General features: G+C 33.0%; 2 protein-coding genes and 1 long non-coding RNA gene across 5 annotated transcripts; 2 read left to right on the top strand and 1 right to left on the bottom strand.

The window, feature by feature from the left end:
- Positions 1–2,383: 2,383 nt before the first annotated feature.
- Positions 2,384–8,546, top strand: LOC11413303 (CDPK-related kinase 7). Of its 2 annotated transcripts, none has more exons than XM_024770344.2 (11): positions 2,384–3,386; positions 3,906–4,036; positions 4,335–4,376; positions 4,515–4,623; positions 5,267–5,345; positions 5,426–5,731; positions 5,827–5,942; positions 6,485–6,592; positions 6,665–6,727; positions 6,822–6,989; positions 7,927–8,546. In XM_024770344.2, the coding sequence occupies exons 1-11, from the start codon at positions 2,850–2,852 to the stop codon at positions 8,062–8,064; spliced, it is 1,797 nt and encodes a 598-aa protein (XP_024626112.1). In that variant the 5' UTR covers positions 2,384–2,849; the 3' UTR covers positions 8,065–8,546. The 2 variants fall into 2 exon arrangements, with proteins under 2 accessions (XP_024626112.1, XP_003624963.1); XM_003624915.4 differs by having other exon boundaries at positions 2,386–3,386; positions 5,435–5,731; positions 7,927–8,539.
- Positions 8,547–12,433: 3,887 nt separating this feature from the next.
- On the top strand, positions 12,434–17,580 carry LOC112416708 (protein FAR-RED IMPAIRED RESPONSE 1). The gene is made up of 8 exons (XM_039828003.1): positions 12,434–12,614; positions 12,786–12,872; positions 13,092–13,789; positions 13,875–14,041; positions 14,573–16,760; positions 16,842–16,988; positions 17,078–17,134; positions 17,222–17,580. The coding sequence occupies exons 1-8, from the start codon at positions 12,434–12,436 to the stop codon at positions 17,255–17,257; spliced, it is 3,561 nt and encodes a 1,186-aa protein (XP_039683937.1). The 3' UTR covers positions 17,258–17,580.
- Positions 17,581–17,919: 339 nt separating this feature from the next.
- Positions 17,920–19,320, bottom strand: LOC11433792 (uncharacterized). Of its 2 annotated transcripts, none has more exons than XR_005643230.1 (3): positions 19,108–19,318; positions 18,585–18,651; positions 17,920–18,366 (listed from the first exon to the last, which is right to left on the bottom strand). It is a non-coding gene; the product is annotated as an uncharacterized lncRNA (long non-coding RNA). The 2 variants fall into 2 exon arrangements; XR_003006702.2 differs by having other exon boundaries at positions 18,336–18,366; positions 18,540–18,651; positions 19,108–19,320.
- Positions 19,321–20,432: the final 1,112 nt, after the last annotated feature.

Consider the following 20,432-nt stretch of genomic DNA (forward strand, 5'->3'; position numbering starts at 1 on the left):
TGAAATTGGTCAATGGTTCAATTCTCACATATATTTTTTTTACAACATATTTATATTTATGTTTGTGATCATTCAGGTGTATCTATCTCAAAATAGACATGGTACTTAAATGTGTTAATTCATACTCCTCTCTCTTCTAAGAACTCACATGTAAAAGCACACATTAAAATCTTAATAAAGTAGACATGGTACTTGTCTCTCTATTAGCATCCATATTCATGTCACTTATATGAATGGTATAAACAAATCTCAATCAATACATTATATTACTTCATGTTTTTAATTATTTAAATCACCCAACCATATTTCCTAAATATTCATACAATTCTTCCAAAACTTTAAATTAAGTCACTAATCTCACAATAGTACTCTGTTACAATAATAAAAGCGCACACTATTAATTAAAAAATAACAAAGTTAGCAAAAACAAGCAATGATAGTGAAAAGCATCGTTGCCTTGCAGAGATACCATGGTGAATAAAGACACTCTCATACGATATCAATTATCCAAGCCACACATACAAAAATTATTGAAATTTGTGAAACCATCCTCATGTATCAGTCGATAATTATGCTCTAAGGTGTGTGTAAAACAAGCATTAAAATCTTATTAAATTAGTGATTATTCTAAAAAAATAAAATGAAAGTGTTGTTTTATAGAGAAATATTTGGTTGGACACAACACCAAATATTACATGTTAGGCACACATACATAAAATTTAAAAAATTAAAAAGAAAAGAATTGATGTGATACTAATTGATATGACTATTTTATTTATCTTTAAAATTTATTGATTTATGTATGTGCGCCTAAATTTTGCGTCTAATTGCTTGTGTCTATATGCAAGACTATCTCTGTTTTATAAATGTTTTGGTCAGGGTAGAAGTGGTACTCAAGCGTCTCCCCTCTGACTCACATTTCTTTTTTGAGATAGATAAATTGGATGAAAATGATGATGATACTCAAACATATTTATACATTAAATAGAACAACTCGAGAACATAAGCAATGTGAGACAAATAACAAATTATAAACAACTTCAAAATCAACTTCAACACCCACCCTCGCGTCTAGCGTGGGCCTAGGTCCAATTTCCATATTGGTTAGGGTAGACGTCTTACTTAAGCAAGTGACTCACATCTCTTTTCTGAAACATATAAATTGGATGAAAAGGATGAGGCTACTCAAACATATTTATACACTCAACAAACTGAAAACCTGAGCAATGTGGAACAAATAACTAACTATAAACAACTTTAAAATTAACTTCAACACACACCCTCATACCCAACCAACATTTCCACATTGCATTCTTTAACCTAGCTCTGATACTATGTTCAATGGGTTTGGATCTCATCCCAAAAGCTAGCTCAAAAGACTCAAAAACATATTTATACACTCAACATCCCGGAACCCGAACAATGAATGACAAATAACAAACTACAAACAACTTCAACAAATACAACTTTTTTCGTTAGACTCAACCTCATTGATTATTCTTTTATTTTGTTATAAAAAAAGAGTCATGTTGGGGCACTGGTTAAAGAAGCCAAAGGGAGAAATTGTAAGTAAAAAAATATACTTTTTAAGCTTTTAATGCATTGAATACACAACTTTCAATACAAAAATTACTATATTTGCTTCATTAACCGGTGCCCCGGGAGCACGGGCACGGGATAACATTTCCCATTAAAAATAAACTATGTGTAGGCTGTCATGCTCTATAACTACTACTCATTAGTTTCTGGCATTTCTCCTTCTCGGCTAAGAACATTCCATTTGTTGCTTCTTACATATTTTTAATGTTCAAAATAAGAAATACTCCAACAATTAAAATTTCATCAAGACTCAAAAGGATACAATCTGTCTCTGACACATCAATGAAAGAAAAAAAAAACATAATCAAAGACAGATCACCTAATTGTTGTCACAGTGCTTTCAGCTTTAATCTCCATTCCTTCAACAAAAAATGTTTTCACTTCTCAGATCTCATTTCACTCATTGGTTGCAAAATAGACCCACCATGAAAAAAACTAAAAAACACAAAATACAAAGCAGAAAAAGACAATCTTTGTGAGGTTAAGAAAAGAGGGTCAAACTTCAAGAAGACTTAGAAAATAAAAATACACAGTCTGAATTTCTTAACTGAATACTTACATTCCTTTCCTCTCATATCATATGAAAATGAATATTGAATAATGTTGAATACCCTTTTAATTCAATTTTTTTTGGGATCACAATAAGGACAGGCTGGAAGGATCCAAAACCAACCCCACTCACTATTATTGTTAGAGAAGAAACCAACACTACCCTCTCCAATAAAGTGTTTTTCTGTACACAAAACTCACAAAACAACCTACAATATATAAAACATTATTAAAATTAAACAAAAAAAAAAGACACTCTTAACAAAAAGCAGAATAAAGGAAAGAGAGATTGGTTTCTTTTCCTTTTCTCTTGCAGACTCTGCTAAGCATCTTTGCCTCACTTTCCCATCCTTTTTCTCTCTTCTCACTCCTTCTCATTCCTCTCACAATTTTTAATTTAATTTCATTTTTTTAACCTAAGTTTTCATTTTTATTTCACCTTCGTAATATTCCTTCCCTATTCTAGCTACAAATTCAATTCTAAGATAAGTTTCTTAGCTAAATAAGTTCATTTCCTTTCTTATATATTTTCCATAAACACAATTCAAAACCCTTCTCAGATTTCTCAATTTTGATGCAAGTTTTGATCTTTTCTCTTGAAAATTGATAACCCTAGTGACCCTTTTGAGTACTTAATCTAATTCATCTTTCAAACCTTGAATTGATCTTAAAAATCTCATCTTTTTCTCATTGGGTGCTTCATGGGACTCTGTCATGGAAAACCCATTGAAACGTCACGTAGAGAAAGAGAAAGAGAAAGAGAAAATTCAACAAATGAAGAAATTCTTCAACTTCCACCACCACCATCAAGCTCTCATCATCATCATGCACCAACTAAATCATCATCAAAGTTTCCATTTTTTAGTCCAAGTCCATTACCAAGTTTCTTCAAAAATTCACCTGCAAATTCAACTGTGAGTTCAAATTCAACCCCTCTGCGAACCCCTCTTCGGATCTTCAAGCGACCCTTTCCTCCGCCTTCACCGGCAAAGCACATTCGAGCACTGCTAGCTAGAAGACACGGCTCTGTGAAGCCTAATGAAGCTACTATACCTGAAGGGAGTGAGTGTGAAGTTGGGTTGGATAAGAGTTTTGGATTTTCTAAGCATTTTGTGACGAATTTTGAGCTTGGACAAGAAGTGGGTCGTGGCCATTTTGGTTATACTTGCTCTGCTAAGGGTAAAAAAGGAAGCTTTAAGGGTCTTGATGTTGCTGTTAAAGTCATTCCTAAATCTAAGGTCTAATTTCATCTTTTTTTTTGTTTGCTTCATTATTTCAATTTTTGTTTTGTTTTTAACACTTTTTTTAATATATTTTGTTTCAAATTGGGTTTTGTGTATGATTTGTGATCTAGGTGTTCTGTGAAATCATGTCGTGGAAGTGTTAGAAGAAGCAATTTTTAGATTTTTGGTTCATAATCTATCACTTACATGGATTGAGGTTTTTGGAAGAAAACAGTTTTTTGAATTTTTGTTGGAATGGTTTTTTCTGTGATTTATTTTATGTCTCTTTTAATAGAGTTGTTAACTATTACGGGTTTGTTATCGTTGATGAATCCAGCTTTACTTGGAAAAATCTTGAAACTGATAGATATGTGGTTGTGGTATTTTTTGATAGATTACATGATGTAATTATTGGATTTGTTTTCATCTCAGTCTTATGAAAATTTATTGTAATGATCAATGTTCATCTATGGCTGTTCATTATTAAATACGCTATGTGCTCTTTGTTTTTATATATTTGGGCAATGTTGGCAGATGACAACAGCAATTGCTATAGAGGATGTAAGAAGAGAAGTGAAGATATTGCGAGCTCTAACTGGGCATAAGAATTTGGTACAATTCTACGAAGCTTACGAAGACGAAGAAAATGTTTATGTAGTTATGGAGTAAGTTCTAGTTACCCTTATATTGCGACCTCACTAGTTACCCTTATAATTCTTCAGTGCCAATGTGACATTGACCGAAGCTTTGATTTGTTGCTTCAGTTAAGTCACGTTCAAAGTGCATAGGAATGATAATTGAGCGTTATTTTTTAAGTTAACCAATGATTTTCCTTATATTTTGAGTATACTTCCAAAGAAATAGATATTGTAATATTGATCTTTTGGAGATATTGTATTAATTAAGCAGGAAAATGAAAATTGTATTTGGAGCTAACGTTTCACTATATCTTATACTATACAGATTATGCAAAGGAGGCGAATTGTTAGATAAGATTCTTTCCAGGTAAAAAATTACTCCAACTTTTATTTTTCCGTGCCGCAAAGTTGGAAGAAACTAAAAGTAGATTTTCTGGCTTCATTATTTTACCATTGCTGTCATTGGAGACATTCTGATCAGTTGATATTTCATTGTGATCTATAGGGGTGGAAAGTACCCGGAAGAGGATGCCAGAGTTGTTTTGATTCAGATATTAAGTGTGGTAGCTTACTGTCATCTACAGGGTGTTGTACACCGCGATCTCAAGCCAGAGGTAATCTTTTTATATTAATAAAACTAAAATTTCATGGTACACGTGGCATGCTCATTTTCTTTCCATTTAATTACAACGTGTTGCTCTCCCATCATTCTCGCACAAAACCACACTCTGCCCTATATTGTTTCTGCGCCGTTTCTTTTATAGACACGTCTTGCAAAACGGTCAATGCTACTTGTAGTTCAATAAGCTAGTTAATGCTTAGCTGGGAAAAAATTTCAGATATTTTTTGCCTTTGGGATTAACTAGAAATAATGACATCGTTATTTTCCGATATTTTTTACAAACCTAATAAATTTAGATGACTTGATCAGCATGAGCTCCTAACTTGTTTGGAATCTTGTTATTACGCTTTTGGTGATGCTCCTAATGGCAATTTCATTAAGTTTGGGTTTTCAATATTTTGTATTATCACTTCATGTTTAATATTTTCAAGGAGTTACTGGGTGTATGCATGCAATTTGTGTTTATTGTTATGTTGTCATTCTTTATAAATTAATGAACCATTCTGAATGACAAAAGTTATTTCATAAAAAAATGATATTGCAGCTCAGATTTTTTTAACTAGAATTATTTACTCTCTTTCATCTGGTCATGTTATATTGTTTTGCTCTTAATCAAGGTTTGTTTTCTGCTACAGAATTTTCTTTTTAGTTCTGAGGATGAAAATTCTACATTGAAGGCCATTGACTTTGGACTCTCTGATTATGTAAAGCCAGGTCTGGCCTATTGCCTACACCATATTAATTTTCTCCAATTTTTAACATAAAGTTAAACGACAAGTGGTAACAATCAGCAGTTTTTGCAGATGAGAGATTGAATGATATTGTTGGAAGTGCTTATTACGTTGCACCTGAAGTTTTGCATAGATCTTATGGGACTGAAGCAGATATGTGGAGCATCGGTGTAATTGCTTATATTCTGTTATGTGGAAGCCGTCCTTTTTGGGCCAGGACTGAATCTGGCATATTTCGGGCTGTCCTTAAGGCAGATCCAAGTTTCGATGAAGCTCCCTGGCCTTCTTTATCGGCTGATGCAAAAGATTTTGTAAAAAGGCTGTTGAATAAAGATTACCGTAAAAGACTAACCGCTGCTCAGGCTCTCAGTATGTGTTCCACTTCACATTGATTGTCGTGGTACTAAAATTCTCTTGTTGTAATCCTACGAACTTTTTTGCTTATAGCTTGATTTTATGGTTAGGTCATCCGTGGCTGGTGAATCACTTAGAGGACATAAAGATACCATTTGACATGATAATCCACAAGCTCATCAAAACTTACATATGCTCGTCTTCTTTACGCAAATCAGCATTAGGGGTATGTACTATCATTGTTTATGCAACTATTTTTTGAAGTGATTTGTTTATTTAGCTCTTGTTGATTATGCTTAACTTGTTTTAAATTTTTGCCCCCCTTACAATTTTTCCTGGTTCTGTCGCTGAAGAGGAGGAAATGAGAAGAAAGAAATTTGATTGCTAAACTTGGCGGAAACTTGAGTAGGTTTTAACATGCCCTTCCGAACGGAAAAATTGAGATAATTAGTGACAGAGGGAGGGGGGGGATTTTTAGAGATCTCATCTGTTTGATCTTGTAGTATGAACATGATAATGAGCATTTATTAATTACATTAATTATTTTTGAAACGGAAAATGTTAGTATTGTTAGTTTTTATGCTGAGGGTGGGGATCAAACCCTTAACCTCCTTATCGCTCCACTCCCCAATCCCAACCACCAAGCCATCTTTATATCTCATTATTAATTACATTATTAGTTGACAAGTTGAGTGCAAGTGCAAGTTTTTGTACTTTCCTGTCATTTTGTGGTGATAATATGTATTAAAGTTTTGTCATTTTTGGCAGGCTCTTGCAAAGACATTGACATTAGTGCAGCTAGCATATCTCAGAGAACAATTTACTCTATTAGGGCCAAACAAAAGTGGGCTAATCTCTATGCAGAACTTCAAGACGGTCAGTACATGTCGAAAGTTTATGTATTTTTTTGCCAAATAACTTTCAAGCTGTTAACATTTTAATTTGCAGGCTGTTTTAAGAAGCGCCACTGATGCCTCGAAGGATTCACGGGTCTTAGATTATGCGAACATGGTAAGTCTATGAGGGATTTTAACTTTTCATTTCAAGCTTCAACTAAAGTTGTTTGCTTCCTTGGAAACTGAACTGTTACTTTTACATGTTGCAGGTTAGCTCAATCCAGTATCGAAAATTAGATTTTGAGGAATTTTGCGCTGCTGCTATAAGTGTCCATCAACTGGAGGGAATGGACACTTGGGAGCAACATGCAAGGCGTGCCTACGAGCTGTTTGAAAAGGATGGAAATAGGCCAATTATGATCGAAGAGCTTGCCTCGGTATGCTTCTTGCGTAATACCATTTTGACTAATATACTTTCGATTGTGATTTTACTTTTTTTGATCCCCCCGGAGAATTAGAACCAATTCCCTGCAAATTGAGTTAATTGTTCTCAAGGTCACATAAATCGCTAAGAAATTTTCCTTCTAAAATAAGTTTTTTTTTGTTTGTAAAGTGCACAAAGATCAAGGACGTACCTACCTTTAAATTTTAGTGGTTTAAGATTATGGTGTTCTTAAACTAAACCAAAGTACATACACCATTACTTGAGCATTTTACATCAGATCTTTTGATGAGATTTGAATGCATGACTCATTAGTATCTACATGCGAGTTGTATCTTATAATTGGATACTAAATTGATATGAATCTCTAATGTATATCGATTTGGACATGAATCTCATTTTGAATTCCGGTTCATTATGGATGAAGTCCATTTCACTATTGTGAATCTCAATTTATTCTAATGAATCACTATCTAAATTTATTGTAGTCAACTACTTTTTTTATGTAAACTTTGTATACCCAACCACTCTTCTGCCATTTGATTTGGCTTGAATTTTGAACTATTGAGGTTCATATATGATTTATCAGCCTATAATTTTGTTCTGTCACTAGTTTTTTAGCTTAAAAATGGCATTTTTATTGACAATGAATCTTCCAATTCATAATAAAGTTTGATTCATGATTCGGAACAAATGTCTTCGGATTCATGATTTGAATCTCGATTTGATAACCATGTTTTATGGACATACTCATTTTAGTGGAGTGTGTATATGAGATTATGCAAGTGGTTATCAAATCCTAGTTTAGAATAACATGTTGAGTTCTCCCCTGCTTTCCTCTAATGCCTTGTAACCTTAAATTAGACCCGCGATCACTAATATGTTTCCACTATTATAATAAATTTTTACTAAGCTTTGTAATTTGATTTCAGGAACTTGGACTTAGCCCCTCAGTACCTATTCACGTGGTACTCCAAGATTGGATAAGACACTCAGATGGAAAGCTAAGTTTCTTAGGGTTTGTCAGACTCCTGCATGGAGTTTCTTCTCGCACATTTCACAAGGCTTGAGAGAAAATACACATGTTTGCTATTGTCTTAACTTGCCGCTATTGATCATAAGATCTTTTGATGAGATTTGAATGCATTACTCATGAGCAAAACTACAACATAAAATCTCTCCATTGTGATCCAAACATGGCTTTTGCAAAGCCAAAAGTCTATATATAGCTTGTTGGGAGTTGCCATGTGATGTTGCTATATGCAACATCTCTTGTTAAATGTCCCTTCGAGTGTTTTACAAACCGAAAAACACTTTCCTCCACCCTTGTTTTATTGCTCTCTTTAAGTTTGAGATCGATGGTGCTGGAGTTAGAGGCTTGTACAGATTAAAGTAGAGCACAAGTTGTACTTAGGACTAGTGGAACTTTTATAAAATTAGTTGTGTTTTTTTTTGGGTTTATCTCCTGTGTACCCTTGGAACTTATGAATAAACTCTATTCAAATGTGAACTCCTTCATAGTTAATGCAACTTTTTATTTATTTATGTATTACATTTGAGTGTTCATTCTTGAATTTAGTTCATGAAAAATTGCAGTGCGAGGTTTTTACTGCGGCTGCAACATTAACGATTTTGAGGTCTGCGTTAACTGTATCATAACTGTACGTAGCTGAGAAAAACTATATGTTTTCTCCCTTCAAAACTTTAGACCATGAAAGAGGTATTGCAATCCCCCACTCTAACCACATTTCCTTAGACTTTTCATACCAACCAGTTTCTTCTTGTCCTAATATAATTAAGGATTTAATTTGTATACACTGACAGTGTATTTTTTTTTTACACATGTATTCAATTCAATAACGGCCTCTAGATAGTTATGGAGATACATTTTATGAATTTCCAAACTACAAGGCATTTCAACAAAAAAAAAAAAAAGAAGCTAGAAAACTAAAACATTCACATCATATCGTGTGTAAAACCAAAAAGTAAATGAATAATCTCACTGAATCCTAACTAATAGGTCTATGCTTCCTTCTTCTTGATCACCAAAATTTCTAAAATAAGTTGAAGTGCTGACTCTAGTTTCTCAAGTTTGTCAAGTATTTCCATGTCTTCTTCCTCTTCAGTCTCATAACCATGCTTAGTGAAGTGAGATCCCTTTAGTGTTAAGGAGTTGAATCTCATAATCAAATGTCTATGCTCTTTAAACAACTCATCTAGTCTTGCTTTGGCACCTTCTGCATCAATTCTTAGAGTCTTGAAATCGTTCATCACGTTTAAAAACTCATCATACTTATCCCCCTTATCTTCAAACTCAACTTCTACACCCTTTACAAATGCTAATGCATCCTTCATGCTTTGTTGATTCTGATGAGCATAGCCATACTCCTTCATTGCCAAGAGAATTATTAATTTAATTTGATTCATACATATTCCAATTCAAAACTAAAAAACTTTCGAGTGAAGAAGGCACGTACCATTGAATTCGCTCAGTTGCGTTGCAGCGGCAAACCTAAAGTCACCAAAACTCAAAGGCAGCCCGGCTTGATCCGAAGTGAATATACCTTTTGTTTTTGTTGTGAGTTGTACCTATGCGGCATTACATATTTCCTTGTAGTCAAACCTATTCGTATTAGTGCTATTTTCTTAAAATTAGTATCAAATTTATTTGAATCTTTTTCTTCAATGTGATTCTCAAAGAGATTTTGTTTATTTATAAAGTTAACCTTTTTATACTCACGTATTTTTTTACAATCAATGCTCACATTAGTATCAAATCTATTTGAATCTTTTTCTTCAATGTGATTCTCAAACAGATTTTGTTTATTTATAAAGTTAACCTTTTTATACTCACGTATTTTTTTACAATCAATGCTCACATTAGTATCAAATCTATTTGAATCTTTTTCTTCAATGTGATTCTCAAACAGATTTTGTTTATTTATAAAGTGAACCTTCATATACTCACATATTTTTTTACAATCAATGCTCACACGTTAGTTTTTAACAATTTGTTTTATTTTTTTGTGGTATCTTGCGGTATCCGAGGTTCGAACCTCGGATACGTCATATATTATTTATTGTCTATATTAGCTGAAGTAAGCTCACGAAGACAACAATTTATTTTATTTAAAAAACAAATTTGTTTTTGGTCAAAAAAACTAAAAAAAAAATTATGTAGAAAAAATATTTCAATAAATTATACATATATACTTCTATTCTATTCATCAAACATAACATTTAACTTTTAAATTAAAAAAAAAATACAGTACAAATTTTTATTTTTATCCTCAAATTATTTTTATTTATTTTATCTCAAAATAAAACACTTCAAATTTTATCCTATTTTAAGAATCTATCTACATTCAACGGTATTTCTAAATACCTCAAATTTGGGTTTTAGTCGTACATAATTTTTAGCAAGTTTTGGTTTCAAAATATTTTCCATCACGACTTTTGATTTCCACTTTTAAGTAAATTTATGTGTATTATTTAAAATTTTAAATTCTTTCTTTACAACATGTTTAGCACATTATTGAGAGGCTTAATTAATTGTTTGGTCCCTTAACTTAATTCTTTATTTTAAATTGGTTCCCTAACTATTAAACGTTTCAAAATGATCCTTTATCTTTGTTTTAATCATCAATTTGGTCATTTTTTTATTAATTTTAAAATCCTTAAAAAGAAGACCGTTGGATAAAGGAGGTCCATTAGATCTAAGAGTGTATCACCAACACATAATTTATATTGATTTCTTCATATTCTTCCTCATCTTCATCTTCTTCATATAATCATCATCAACATTCATCAACCACAAACCCAGAAAAATAATGAATCAAACCCAGCAACTAACAAATACAAAATCAAACCCAATTGTTTCCCCTCTTTCAGTAATTAAATGATGTACGCATCCTCGAATTGTAAACACAAAATCCAGATCAGAAAGTGAAATCGGATGGATCGAGAAATGGAAAGAGTGAAAAAAGAGAAAATAGATCGGGATATGAGGAAAAGTAACCTTGCATTGAGAATTAGCTCTTCTTTCAGCTCAGGGATTTCACCCTTCTTCGTGGGGGAGAAGTACTTGGAGTCGTTTCGACTCATCTTTGTTGCGCCCTTCTGCTTCTGCTCGATTCAAATGTCAATGTCAGTGGTGAAAGTGATGTGGGGAACGAAGAAAAAATTCGCTTCTACTTTTGATGACCGTAAAAGAGAGAGGTCCTCAAACGCTGTCGTCTTATTAATTTTTATTTTTTTTAGGGAATGTTGTCTTATTCGTTGTTCATCATTTTTTTTTTGTACAGTCGTTGTTCACCATTATATATCATAATAACGTTTTTTTTGGTACACATAAAAATTAAAAACACAAGTCACATTTTTTGAGGAGACGTAAGTGATTATTCATATTTTTTTTTTTGTGAAACTTTTTAAGGATGGGCAAAATATGGAGCTACGGCACAACAATTGATAATTTTAAAAGTTCCCTAAAAAATGATAATTTTAATTTTAAGTGTTTTAATTTGATTCTATAAAAAAAAAGTGTTTTAATCCGATATTAAATTTTTGTTATTTTAATTTTTAAAATCTCTTAAAAATATCTACATAAATTGATATAATTCGATTTTGTGTTTGTTAGCTGCTGGGTTTGATTCATGAGTTTTTTTGTATTTGTGGTTCATGAATGTTAACGATGGTTATATGAAGAAGATGAAGATGAGGAAGAAGAGGAGGAAAACAATATAAATTATGTGTTGGTGATACATCGTTAGATCCGATGGATCTCCTTTATCCAACGGTATTCTTTTTAAGGAGTTTAAAATTAATAAAATAGGATCAAATTGATGATTAAAACAAAGATAAATGACCATTTTGAAACGTTTAATAGTTAGAAGACCAATTCGAAATAAAGAATTAAGTTAATGGACCAAATGATCAATTAAGCCATTATAGAGATCTCTCTTCAAATGTTTCTTTTATTTTTAACAAGGGATAAACTAAATATTAAGTTTTTATCGCTTAAAAATTCATATTTTGTTTAAAGATTCTAAATTTTTGTGGAAGAATCCTAAATTATAAGTCTATGCTTGTTTCTTCTTGATCACAAAAATAAAGGGATCTTGAAACTCCTTTTTAAACAGCTCCTCTAGTTTTGCTTTGGTAACTCCTTCATCAATTCTTAGAGCCTTGAAAATTTACAAGGAATGGAAGCCTATTTTAAAGTAAATTAAATAATAATTTCCTTTATTTTATCATCAAATATTGCCCTAATTTATTAAAAAAAAAAAATCAAATATTGCCCTACTTAAAATTTTAAATGAAATCTTATTCTTATCAATCTTCACAAATTTTAACTAAATCTAACTCGATTTGAATTAAAAATATAGTATTAAAATAATATTAAATGATAAAATTCTTCCAAAACTTAAAGCATAACAAGGCATGCTAACCCTAACCTCCATATTTGAGAGTGCCACTACTGGTGTTGGAAAAAGGAGTGGGATGGAGATGGACTCTTTTTTTGGGATGAATTTTAAGTACAGTGGGAGTGTCTCTTCTTCCACGAAAAGGAAGAGAAAATTTCCTTTTCCTTCGGATCGACAAAAGGAGCGTTATGAAGACTGTATCGTTTGCTTTAATGGAGACGACTTTGAGCTGTGTGATCGCATGTGAGAATTGATACTGACTGCTATTAAGAGACTCTTTAAACCCTAATTTACGTTGCAGAATATAAACTGTTTTTATGGACTGCAACTATTTTGAAAATTCATTGTTTTTTCTTTGTGTTTTATAGGGGATGCACTAATCCTTACCACCCATCATGTGTTAAAACGGGAGAAAGTCTTGGTTCAAGCCAAGGAAAACTTGAATTCTGGTACCGGTAAGTTTTCTTATTCCAACTCTCTACAATTTTCTTCATCGAAAAAGGTGTGCACTCAGTCCAATGAGAATTTCATTGTTAGTTTTAAATTGTGGTTATAAATGTGACTTACATTAAGTCACAATATCATGAGTTCTTCTCAAATTCTTTTGAATGGTTACATTCTCAATTACCATGATAAAATTTGGTTTTGATGTGATTCTCCTTGTTCAATTCCAGGAGAAGACAAAATAAGTGCGCTACCTGATTCACTTCTTTATTATATTCTTTCCTTTATTTCGATTAAAGATGCCGCCACCACAAGTATCCTCTCAAAGAGGTCGAGACCACTTTGGCTCTCACAACTCTTCCTCAACTTGGATGACGAACCATTTCCAGACTCACTGACCTTTTGCAATTTTGGATATTCACTCATGGCCATGCGAGATATCACTCTACCCATCCTCTCTTTCCATCTTGAATGTTGGAACTACTACGATTGCAGGGATATCTCCGAGGATATCTACAAATTTGTTAATATAGCAATTCAAAGAGGAGTTGAGAACCTCAACATTGACTTCTCTAGCTCTCACTCACTTTTCTCCCGGATGGCGCTGCCATCTTTTGTTTTTAGTAGCAAAACATTGTCAATCCTTAAATTGAAACAGATAACCTTAAATGAAGTTACATGCGTTAATCTTCCATCTCTCAAAGCCCTTTACTTGGACGTTGTCACTTTCACATATTATGAATATATTTTGAAGCTTTTATCAGGATGTCCCATTCTACAAGATTTGGGAGCAAATGATTTACGAGTAGAGTTACCTTATTCAGAGGGACGAGTTATAAGTTTGTCCAATTTGATCAGAGCAAATATCTGTGACATTCATATTGAGTTTGATTGGCTTCAAAACGTAGAGCGTCTGCGTGCAACCGTGGTATGAATATCAATATATATGTCTCTCTTGAATAAGTACTTTCATAAAGAATTTATGATCAATTTATAATATTTTGTCTTTGCAGCTCATGGAGAAGCTTCCCTATACATTTGAACGCATTGCCATGTTTCACAATTTAACATACTTGGAGCTTATCATCAATTATCAACATTTTCCAAGGGCATGGATGTTTAATGGTATGATAAGTTGCTTGAATATTGTCCCAAACTTTAAAGTCTTATCATTGATGAGGTTTGTTATGTTAACCATTGTTTTTTTTAATTTAAACAAAAAATATCTTTTTAGATACATTGAATAATTAATATATATATTACACGAGTATTGCTATTTCACACGACTTTACAACACACGACAAATACACGACTTGTGTAAAAGTCACGCGCACTCCTTTTTTATTCTTAATGATTTTGTATAAAAAAAGCAACTCAAATCACTCCCACATTTACAGCGCCAAATGCAATTTCACCGCCACTAATTGATTGATCTCACCACCAATTCTACAGACCTTTCTCGTTTCGTCGCCGTTGTTGTCTGCTCTACCATCGCCGCTTTTGTATTCACCGCCACGGTTCTCGCCGCACAACTATAACTACATATCGTCGCTGCATCTCCATCCTCAAACATCACTTTACTTTGATTCCTCTGTTTCAACATTCAATTCCACAAGTAAGTAAGAATAATTTGGTTTGTTATTATTTTAATCTAGTTAGATATTTAGAAATCATGTTATATCCACTTGTTAATTTAGTTGATTGATTTAAGTTTGTGTTTTGTAAAATTTGCTGCATTAGTGGAAACGGGATCTACTTCTTCTGTCCAAGAGGAGGTTGATCACATAAATGAAAACAGTGATGAAAATTTAGAAGCAAATATTGTTCAAGCAGATGAGGAACCTAGGATTGGGATGACATTTAGTTCTGAAGAAGAAGTTATCAAATATTACAAGAGCTATGCTAGATGTATGGGTTTTGGAACTGTTAAAATCAATTCAAAAAATGCAAAGGATGGAAAAAAATACTTTACTCTAGGATGTACTCGTGCAAGAAGCTATGTGAGTAACTCAAAGAACCTTTTGAAACCAAATCCTACCATAAGAGCACAGTGTATGGCTAGAGTAAATATGTCTATGTCTTTAGATGGAAAAATTACAATTACAAAAGTTGCTCTTGAGCATAATCATGGATTAAGCCCGACAAAATCTAGATATTTTAGATGCAATAAGAATTTGGACCCTCATACAAAAAGGAGGTTAGATATTAATGATCAAGCTGGTATTAATGTAAGCAGAAATTTCCGATCTATGGTTGTTGAAGCAAATGGATATGATAATCTTACATTTGGAGAAAAAGATTGTAGAAATTACATTGACAAAGCAAGACGGCTTCGACTTGGGACAGGAGATGCTGAAGCTATTCAAAACTATTTTGTCAGAATGCAAAAGAAAAATAGTCAATTTTATTATGTGATGGATGTGGATGACAAAAGTCGTTTGCGAAATGTATTCTGGGTAGATGCGAGATGTAGGGCTGCTTATGAGTATTTTGGTGAAGTCATAACTTTTGATACCACTTATTTAACAAATAAGTATGACATGCCTTTTGCCCCTTTTGTTGGAGTCAATCATCACGGTCAATCAGTTTTGTTAGGTTGTGCCCTATTGTCGAATGAGGATACGAAAACCTTTTCCTGGTTGTTCAAAACATGGTTAGAATGCATGCATGGACGTGCACCAAATGCCATAATTACTGACCAAGATAGAGCAATGAAGAAGGCAATTGAGGACGTCTTTCCAAAAGCTCGTCATCGATGGTGTTTGTGGCATTTAATGAAAAAGGTTCCGGAAAAGTTGGGTAGACATTCTCATTATGAGTCTATCAAATTACTTTTGCATGATGCTGTGTATGATTCTTCGAGCATATCTGATTTCATGGAGAAGTGGAAAAAAATGATTGAATGTTACGAACTGCATGATAATGAATGGTTGAAAGGGCTATTTGATGAGAGATATCGTTGGGTTCCTGTGTATGTTAGAGACACATTTTGGGCTGGAATGTCAACTACACAACGAAGTGAAAGTATGAATTCATTCTTTGATGGGTATGTGAGCTCAAAGACAACATTGAAGCAATTTGTTGAACAATATGACAATGCGTTGAAAGATAAAATTGAAAAGGAAAGCATGGCTGATTTTGTTTCATTTAATACAACAATTGCTTGTATTAGTCTTTTTGGCTTTGAGTCTCAATTCCAAAAAGCATTTACCAATGCAAAATTCAAAGAATTTCAAATTGAAATTGCTTCTATGATTTACTGTAATGCTTTCTTAGAGGGAATGGAGAATTTGAATTCAACATTTTGCGTTATAGAAAGTAAAAAGGTATATGATAGATTTAAAGACACAAGGTTCAGGGTAATCTTCAATGAGAAAGACTTCGAAATACAATGTGCTTGCTGCTTATTTGAGTTTAAAGGCATTTTATGCAGACATATCCTTTGTGTTCTTCAGCTCACAGGTAAAACTGAGTCAGTACCGTCTTGTTATATTTTGTCAAGGTGGAGGAAGGATATTAAGCGGAGACACACACTTATTAAATGTGGGTTTGATGGAAATGTTGAATTGCAACTAGTTGGTAAGGCATGTGATGCCTTTTACGAAGTTGTTTCTGTGGGGATACATACTGAAGATGATTTATTGAAAGTGATGAATCGGATCAACGAATTGAAAATTGAATTAAACTGTGAAGGAAGTTCTTCTGTCATTATAGAAGAAGACAGTTTAGTTCAAAATCAGATGGCTAAAATTCTTGATCCTGCAACAACTCGAAGTAAAGGACGTCCTCCCTCAAAAAGGAAAGCTTCTAAACTTGATCAAATTGTGCAAAAGAAGGTTTTAAGAAAGAAAACTCAAAATAGAAACAATAAGAGTAACAATTATCTTAGCCAAGAAGAGGTGACCTTGAAAATTTTCAAGTTTATTTTCTCTAGTTAAATGTAATAGCATGTATGTCTAATTTTATATTTTTGGTGGCAGGGTCTGTGTCTATCTAGACTTCAAGAAACTGAAAAAGCTGAGTTTTCTACATCTCAAATCATTGATGGGATTGGCACACAACAGAGAATTCAAGCAAATTTAGCTCCCTTCAATCCAAATCAAAAATATTTTGTTGAAGTAAATCAGGTCCAAATAAATTCAAGCACTCTTTACTTTTGTTTGAACATTTCTATTCATATTATGGAAGTATCTGATTCAATATAAATGTTTAACAGGTCCCATACTATTCTCAAAGCATAAATCATAATATTACATGTTCAGAACTTTTAGAGGTATCGGTTCCTTCTTTTCTTTCTGTTAGTGATCTAGTCAAGTTTTAATATAAATCAGCAATTCTTACATTTATGTGTTTTTTGTAGGCACAACACCATATGATTGATAAACCATCAGAATGAGGACATGAATGAACCACTTCTTTGGGAGATGAGAGTTGAAGATGATTGTTGCAGACTTGCAGAAACTATTTAAATTTATAGTGTTAAGTGATTAAGAAACTACATTTTACATGTTAGGATGGCAATTGGAATCTACAGCTTGTACTGTTATTGAATGTAGTAGAAACTATTTAGCTTTATTTTATGTTAGAATTATAATATTTTGATTTGGATGATTTTTATGTTATTGGTGTTGAAACAATTTAGCTTCAGTCCCACTTTTGTTCTTTGCACATTTTGGAGGTTTATATTTATGTCTCTTTGAGTGGACATGTTTGTTACTTTGTGATGAGGCTCTTGATTGTGTTATGTGCTAGCTGCCTAGAGTGGTGTTATGTATTTGTTATATACTTTAGCAGTACAGAAACATGTCTTGCAATTTAGAGATCATGACACCTTTTGATAACGGAGGGATCTAAGTGTTGTGACTATGCCAAAAACAAGTCCTGTGTGACTGTCATAAATAAGTTCTCTGCTTTTTTTTTCCTTTTTTTTTTTTTTTTTTCATTCTATACCTTTGTTCTCTGATTAAGTAGCAGCCATTTACAATCCATCAAACTGAACCCGTCATTCAGATTTTGGTGACTTAAATAATAGAACTTAATTCATAGTATCGGTTTGTGTACCATTATAATTTGATACGGCCACTCACATGAGTGCCTTTGCATTAACAACTTGTTTAGCATGTACAAGAGCAATATGCCTTTACATTTTTTTTAACAGCAAAATTTTATTCTCGTCGAGATTGTGCGAGACGCACAAAATCTCGCGGCCAAAACAGAAATACAAAAACGTGCGCCAAACTGGCACAGCCAAAACAACAGAAAAACACACATCCACACCACGCAGGGAGGGAAAAACCAGAACCAAAAAACCCCCCAACAGCTGAAAAATCAGACGCACACAGCAGGCCAGAACACAGCTGCACACACCAGGACCAGCAACAACACACGGCAGCAGGACAACAATGAGGCTGTCATATACTCGTAGCCAAAACAGCAAAACAAAATGAACAAACTTGGTAAACGCCTCTCTAAATACATGAGCAAAAGACACCACTTGGTAAATACCTATTTAGCACAAAATGAACAAACTTGTAACACTTGCCATTATTTTCTAGACAAATAAACAATATGTCTTTGCAAGGTTCTAATAGTAGTTCAATAACAATTTAAATGTACATTGTCAATGCACAGTAATTCCAAGATAATGAAACTTAGAATTCAAATTCATAACACCTTACCTTAAGGACATAAGCATGAGGCAGCGGGGGTGAAGGTTACCTTACCTTAAATGGTTCATTGTCTGTTTGGAACCTAATCCCTGGAATGAAGTGAATCCAAAGAGGTTAACCACTGTTAAGAAGTTAAAGCCCTCAATTAGAAATGAAGACCGCGGAAAAATAAGCTATTTCTATTTAAGTGCTTATAGCATATAAGTGCTTTCAACAATTAGCAATTCAGCTTAACATACACACTTGTTTTCTTTTCTTATAACTACTAATTAAAGCTGCAAGCACCTTTTAGTTCCAGAAACAACTTTCGATGACATAAAGTCCTCCATCTATAAATTTTTGAATAAGGTTTGGCCACATCTATAAATTTTTGAATAAGGTTTGGCCACATCTATAACCAACGACAAATTCAACACCTTTTAAAATCAACAACAATGCACAAACTCAGAAAATACATAGAAAATCAAAAGAGAGAAACCGATGGAGTACTAAGAAGGTAGTAAATAGAACAAGATATCCATAATCAAACTTTTGTATGTAGTAATTGCAATAGAATAAAAGTGGAATTGAAGCAAACCTTAAAATTTTCCCTTCATCAATTTCATCTTGAATTGAGAAAGATGAGTTTGGATTGAGAAAAATTATAACCCTTTTTCTTGATTTCATCTGCTGCGATCCGTAAACACAGTATTTGGTAGATTAAAGTTTGGATTGGGAAAGTTGAGCACGGTGGTTCTGAAAAAGAGAACACTGTTTTTTTTTTCTTTTTTCTTAAAGTCAAAAAGTCAAACAATATTTTTTTTTTTTTGAAGTTAAAAAATTAAACATTAATTTGTTGCCATGTCATGACTCGTGTGATTTACACGACTGTTTATGTCGTGCACACCAGCATTTCTCATATTACACACATACAAATTTAATTTATTCAACTGTGTATCGTTTTCAGGATTTTACATTTCACAAATTATGTGATGAAGATTGGGAGGAACCAAAAATTATTTTGAAATGCCTTTCATCTCATCTAAGAATATGCTCACTCAGAAACTTCAGAGGCATGAAATGTGGCCTCCATATATTTTTGACAAAATATATTATGAAGAATTCAAGAGTACTTAGCGTCATGACCATTCAGATTCCCAAATTCACAGATACAAACACAAAGCATCGAATGGTAATGGAATTATCTCCGTGCCCCAAGAGTTCAACATGTAAACTTTTATTTATTTGAGTGACAGAAGATAATATATAGGGCATGTGTGATAGTTCCTAATCTTTAGAGAACATGCACATTGGACTCTATATCCGTCTTTAGTAGAATATTCTTATGAGTTATTTATAGCAGTTAGCATCAAGTGTTTCAATTATCGTCTCATCTAACTATCAATTCGTGATTTCAATTTTCAACCACATGAAGTTTGTCAAGGTTATTTTAATAATTCCAGCAAATGATTTGATATGTTTAAAGTCGGTGATTTTTTTTTTTTAGGGGAGGTAATTAAAATTATTGAAATATTGATAAAATATTTACGTATATATACCAGTATTGTTCTAGCCAAGTCTAAAGCATAATTGATTACCTAAGAGTGCTTGGATGAGATGACACAGGTCTCTTTCAGCTTAATCAAGTGATAAATCGTGCACAACAAACATATGCACAAACACGTACTGTGGAGACGTGGAGTATTTTTAGGATTCCATTTAAACACGTACAAGGGAATGACCACATTACATTATGAGATTAATGGTCCGTCCATCTCATTTTCCCTTCAACCTGCTCTTCATTCGTTACATTGTATTATTGGCTGGCACTCCATGTCTATTTTATTTTTAAATTTAGGGTTAAATAAGTAAATAGTTCTTCTAAATATACTAACATTTAATTTTGATCCCTTTAAAATATTC

The sequence above is a fragment of the Medicago truncatula genome, chromosome 7, assembly GCF_003473485.1.
Source record: "Medicago truncatula cultivar Jemalong A17 chromosome 7, MtrunA17r5.0-ANR, whole genome shotgun sequence".
Lineage (NCBI taxonomy): Eukaryota > Viridiplantae > Streptophyta > Magnoliopsida > Fabales > Fabaceae > Medicago > Medicago truncatula.